The 6,000-nt window shown below is 33.5% G+C and overlaps 1 protein-coding gene across 1 annotated transcript; it reads left to right on the forward strand.

Annotated features, from left to right (window-relative positions):
• The first annotated feature begins 2,404 nt into the window (after window positions 1-2,404).
• On the forward strand, window positions 2,405-5,411 carry LOC129918227 (putative nuclease HARBI1). The gene is made up of 3 exons (XM_055998632.1): window positions 2,405-3,957; window positions 4,015-4,741; window positions 5,401-5,411. Exons 1-3 carry the CDS (start codon window positions 3,484-3,486, stop codon window positions 5,409-5,411), a joined length of 1,212 nt encoding a protein of 403 aa, XP_055854607.1. The 5' UTR covers window positions 2,405-3,483.
• Window positions 5,412-6,000: the final 589 nt, after the last annotated feature.

Consider the following 6,000-nt stretch of genomic DNA (forward strand, 5'->3'; position numbering starts at 1 on the left):
AAATGAACGGACTTAGATTCGAATATCTGAAGATCTAAAAATGCCACTAATTTGATTGAAATGCCGTTAAAAAGAGGCATATTTCTTCTAAAAATAGAGCCATTATTTGAGTTTCTACCATTATTATTAACAGAGTTATTAACAAAAACGTGTGAAAAAGTACGTAAAAGTACGTTTTTTCATAACTTATTAAGCTCATAAAAAACGAATAGCTCGATAGAAAATTTTAAAAAAGCTTTTTTCTTACTATTTAGACCCCAAGGAACATTTCTGCATCAAAACATATGGAGTGCAAGACACTTCGAGTAGTGTCGCGTTCAAACGACCCGTGTTTGTTTATAAAATTGGTTTCTTTCAAGAGTTTTTCCATCTTAAAATTATTTTTATCTCATTCTATAAAAATGAAGTTAACCGCGCTCGCTCGATCTGCTCAGTTAATATCGAGCTCAACGAGCGAGCTGAGCTAAAAAAAATATAATTTTTTCTCAGGGCTCTTGGTTAAAAAAGTAATGGGGTTTTTAATTGGCAATCTAGAAGCAAAAAAAGCAATCTGAATGCGTTCAATTGGGCAAAACTGACAGTTCTGATTCTGAAAAAAGAGAATTTCTCTTCTGGTTTTAAAAACAGAATCAGAAGCAGAATCACTCACACATTCATAGATTTAAAAGTCAGATAACATACTTGACCAATGTCATATTTTTTGTTAGACATTTGTTTGGAAATTATACCAGCAGTGAAGTGATTTCTTGAAATTGAAATCACAACAAAAACATTACTGTTAAAAGAGGAGCCAAGTTCTCCTATGTTTAAATTATGCTGGCACAAAAAGTACTGAGATGTAAAAGTGTACCAAGTTCTAAAGTTTGGGTTCAAATTCGTATCAATAAAATTTTGATTGTTTACTTGACAATTTTTCTTTTAAATATCGATTTTTAAAGTTATTTCAAAAAATTGCCAAGTAAACAATCAAAATTTTGTTGATACGAATTTGAACCCAAACTTTAGAACTTGGTACACTTTTACATCTAAGTACTTTTTGTGCCAGCATAATTTCAACATAGGAGAACTTGGCTCCTTTTTTAACAGTAATGTTTTTGTTGTGATTTCACTACTTTTTGCAAGGTATGGCTGTAGAATTGAAAATCTCTATATTTGATGAAAATTCAGTGAAAATGGGAGGTTGCCAGGCCCCCTGTCTGAAATTCTCAAACTTTAATTTTTTTCCTTTGTATAAACTACCATCTCTACCATTCTACCAAATTTCAAGATACTCCGATAATCAGAAGGGCTCTAAAATATTTAATGAAAATTCAGCGGAAATGGGCGGTTGCCACGCCCCCTGGCTAAAATTCTAAAATTTTAAATTTTTTCCTTTGTAAAGACTACCAGCTCTACCATTCTACCAAATTTCAAGATTCTACGATAATCAGAAGTGCTCTATAATATTTGATGAAAATTCAGTGAAAATGGGCGGTTGCCACGCCCCCTGGCTAAAATTCTCAAATTTTAAATTTTTTCCTTTGTATAGACTACCAGCTCTACCATTCTACCAAATTTCAAGATTCTACGATAATCAGAAGTGCTCTATAATAATTGATGAAAATTCGGCGAAAATGGGTGGTTACCACGCCCCCTGAATTGAAAATCTCAAATTTTCGATTTTTTCCTTTCTATACACCACAAGTCCTATCACCATGTAAAATTTCAAGTTTCTACTATAGCGGGAAGGTCTCCATAATTTTGATGATCTGTCAGTGAGTCAGTGAGTCAGTTACGGTTTTCGCGATTTTTGAAGTCCTTTATCTCAGAAACTACTCATCGTAAGAAGCTGAAATTCTGTGAGGAATTTGGGTTAGGCCAGCTCAACAAATGTAGCGAGTTTGAAATTTCTGGCATCTTTGGTGTGGAAGTTAGAGGGGGGTCGAAAATGGCGTGAGTTGTTTCCTGTAAATAAGGGTGTAGTGCCAAAGTTGCTAGAGAACTTGGCTGGGCACTACCGTGCCCCTTGATACAAAATTATAGAAAATATAATCAAAATGGAAAATAATATTGGGCACGTTCAGGAAATATTAGGGACTAGATATTTAGGCAACGTCATTTTCCGAACGGAAATTTGAGGAAATTGACTAAATTAGTTTGGATATGATGCTATTGTCAAATTTCAAAATTTATTTAAGTATTTTACCGATCGCATGGGAAAGACACCAAAGTTCACTTAACTTTAATGAATAAATAATATTAATTATAACCGATAATGCACTTTTTACTCGTTTTCCAAACAAATAAATTTAATTTTGCTAAATTAATTCTTTAATTCAAAACAATCTGCTGTCATGTTGACAAAAAAAACTTTCCTAAATTTTTAGGGAAAATTTTCTTGCATAACTTTCCAATTAGCTTTCCAATAAAATTACCTAAATTGGAAAGATTTTTTTTGACAGCTGACCAATCAGAGACCGAGAAATTACCTACCTAAATATTTAGTTCCTAACATTTCTGAACCTGCCCATTGAAAATGAAATTTGGCGTGAATAGAAATATATGTGACACATATCAAACTCAACCAATACATTCACACCAAACTTCAGATTCTTCGGAATAAAAAAAAAAAAACTGTTCAAATGGGATTCCGATTCGAAGAACAATTCCGGATTGCCAATTAAAAACGCCATAACACAGTTCTTTTTTTGACAGCTCAGTTCCCCGCTCGGGGCTAAAAAAGAAAAACGCCTATTGATCACACATCAGTCACACAAAAAAATAAAATGCACTTTAGCAACTTGTATTAAGTTGCTAAAAAATTTGAAAATTTGGTAAGTTTATAATGAAAAAAACTAATTGAAACAACATCCAATTGGTTCTTCAAAGAAATAAAAACATCAATATGTGGGTACCTACCTTAAATGAAATCGAGCTCCATTAACAAATATGCAAATTTATTTCCTTATAAAGTAGTAGTAGTCTTTATTAATTCTAAAACCAAAATTTCAAAGAATTCAATATCCAGTTTTTTTTTAATACGAAAGCAATTTTTGTTTTTTGCTTATATTAAAATTATGGTTATGGTTATTATTTCAGTAAATGGGGCATTCCGTGAAAAAAGGTTACTTTTTATAATTAGGAAAAAGAGTAATAGATGGGATTTATTGCAATGAAAAACTTATTTAGAGGCAGATAACTCTTTGTCAAGAGTTAACAAGTGTTTGCTTTGCCGTCGATTTTGACAACTGCCAAAAGTTCAACCATACGAAATCTGTGTAACCTCCCACAATGACTACTTACGCTTTTTTTGACAAACGTTAGTAAACGTAAGACGGTGTTCACATTGGCCTCAGTCAACCGACTCATTTTGACGTAAGGCCACACCGTCGTGCTCAGACACAAAAGTAATGTGAACACTCAACATTCATTTTGACGTTTGTAGTTGATATGACAATATTTACAATTCAAAATATTTTTGTTTTCGATTAAGGTTTATTAAAGATGAGTTCAAATTCAAGTGATGATAATGAAGCTAATGTTTTGGCATACATAAGTGCAGTAAATACCACCGCCTTATGTATCCTTGAAAAAAAAAAACAAAAAAAAAAAAAAACCAGAAGTGAGTGGGTGAAGCTGTGGAAGCTTAGGCGGAAGGAAAAAGGCGCTTTCCATTTGCTCCACCAAGAGCTGAGGCTGGAAGATAAGGACTCGTTCAGACGTTATTTGCGAATGAACGAGGACTGCTTCTTGGAGCTCTTAGAAATGGTGAAAACCAGCATTGAGAGGCAGGACACACAAATGCGGCCAGCAATTTCGGCCAATGAAAGTTTATCGTGTGTGCTACGTTTCCTGGCCACAGGGGAATCATACAGAAGTTTGGAGTTCCAATCAAGAATTTCGTTGGCATTCCTCTCTGAAAGAGTCCCAGAGATCTGTAAGGCGTTATATGAAAATTTGCGGGGAACCTATTTGCAAGTAAGGAATTGTAATTAAATTTGAATTGTGTAATAATAATTAAATATTCTTCTCTAGTTTCCCGAAGGTGAGCAATGGAATAAAATTGCCAATCAATTTGAAGCTCGGTGGCACTTTCCGCTTTGTATAGGTGCCTTGGATGGAAAGCACGTCGCTTTCAGAGCATCAAAAACGGATGGTTCTCTGTACTACAATTATAAAGGCTTCAACAGTGTCGTTTTGTTGGCCATGTGCGATGCAGAATACAAATTTTTATTTGTGGATATCGGCTGCAATGGACGTATCAGCGACGGAGGTGTCCTGAGTCGCAGTGACCTTGCAAGAATCCTTTTGCAAGCCGATAGGTTTTTACCAAGGGATAAAGTTATCGGCAATAATAGACTTTTGCCGTATGTCATTGTTGGGGATGATGCGTTTCCATTGGAAAAACACCTCATGAAACCCTTCCCATATCATACCAACAGTGAATCGGAAAAAAATTTCAATTTTCGTCTAAGCCATGCCAGACAAACGATTGAACATGCCTTTGGGATTTTATCAAACCGGTTCAGAGTGTTGCAATCAAATATACATTTGAGACCTCCAAAAGTTATAAAAATCATACAAGCCTGCTGTGTGTTGCATAATTTTTTAATAACGAAAAGTGTGAATTATGTAACAGAGATTAACGTCCGATCATCAGAAACTCCTGCAAATGTTGAAAACGATGATGGACATAGGACAAGCAATCCTAGAAGACACAGCAACGAAGCTGGAGAAGTTCGAAACATTTTTTCCGAGTACAGTAAAACCCGGATAAGTGCCTCTCGCTTAAGTGCCTAACCCGCATAAGTACCTTTGTTTTCTTAGAACCAAAATTTTAAGCATTTTTTCACATAAAATTGATCTTTTAAGTACCTTTCGCTTAACTACCTTCCCCGCTTAATTGCCTGGCTTTTCAAATTTTATAATTGAATTTACTTGCAAAAAATTCTTTTAAGTACACATTTGAAACAAATTTGAACTGTAAGAAAAACTTCGTTTCCTAAACCGCTTTAAAATTCTAAAATTCTACCATAGGTAGAAATTAGTTAGTTAGCTATTTTAAACATTCAAAGTAATTTTGTTTTGTGAAGATTATGTTTTTAGTTTTTTTTATTATTAAATAAATATAGAGATAACTGCCTATGAGCACTTAAGCGGGTTCTTGTAAGTACCTTACCCGCTTTAGTGCCCATCAAAATGGGGCATTAAAGGTGAGGTACTTATCCGGGTTTTACTGTACTTTAATAACGAGGGAAAGCTTTTTTATGTATAATAATAATAATAATAATAATAATAATAATAATAATAATAATAATAATAATAATAATAAAAAAAAACTTCAAAATTTATTGGCAGTTGAATTTTATTTTGGTACATATGATTATGATTAATGTTTTCATTGATTTTTATTTCATATAGAAAGTTGTTAGGAACTTTTGATTCTTAGATTGTTGGTGGTTGAGTGTTTATAAAAAGAGTCATGGGCTTGGAAGCTTGAGGTGTATACGTTTTTGGTACATTTGCCTGTTTTTGTGAATTAGAAAGTTGTGTTGTGTTAAGAGTTTGGTGTTTGTTTTCTTATGTTAGTTGGTATGGAATGTATTTTTCTTTTTTGAATATTTGAGCTATAGTTTTTAATATTGGAGTTAGTGACTCTGTTTACATGTTTAGTCTGGTTTTGTGCACTCAAAAGTAGTGTTGAGGTAGAATTTGCTGTTTCTGTAGTCGGTAAATAAGTATCTTTAAAATTGCAGTTCAGTGTTTCGTATCTGGATTGTGAACTTGAATGTGAAGGAGTTTCTGTTTCTGTTTGTGAATTTGGATGATGGAATGTACTTTTTGGATTATATGTAACATGTTCAGAAGGCTGTTGTTGTGAACTCAAGATTAGTGTTGTGGTAGTTTTTATTGTTTCTGTTGTTATATTAGTCGGTAAATAAGTATCTTCAAAATTTAAGTCCAGTACTTCAAAATTGGATTGTGTATCTGTATATGATAAAGGAGTAGGTGTGTGTGTAT

Source organism: Episyrphus balteatus, chromosome 4 (assembly GCF_945859705.1).
Source record: "Episyrphus balteatus chromosome 4, idEpiBalt1.1, whole genome shotgun sequence".
NCBI classification, from domain to species: Eukaryota; Metazoa; Arthropoda; class Insecta; order Diptera; family Syrphidae; genus Episyrphus; species Episyrphus balteatus.

Coding starts and splice junctions, on each gene's coding strand:
- LOC129918227 (XM_055998632.1), top strand. CDS start 3,484: ATGAGTTCAAATTCAAGTGATGATAATGAAGCTAATGTTTTGGCATAC. Junction 3,958..4,014: donor TGCGGGGAACCTATTTGCAA/GTAAGGAATTGT, acceptor ATTCTTCTCTAG/TTTCCCGAAGGTGAGCAATG.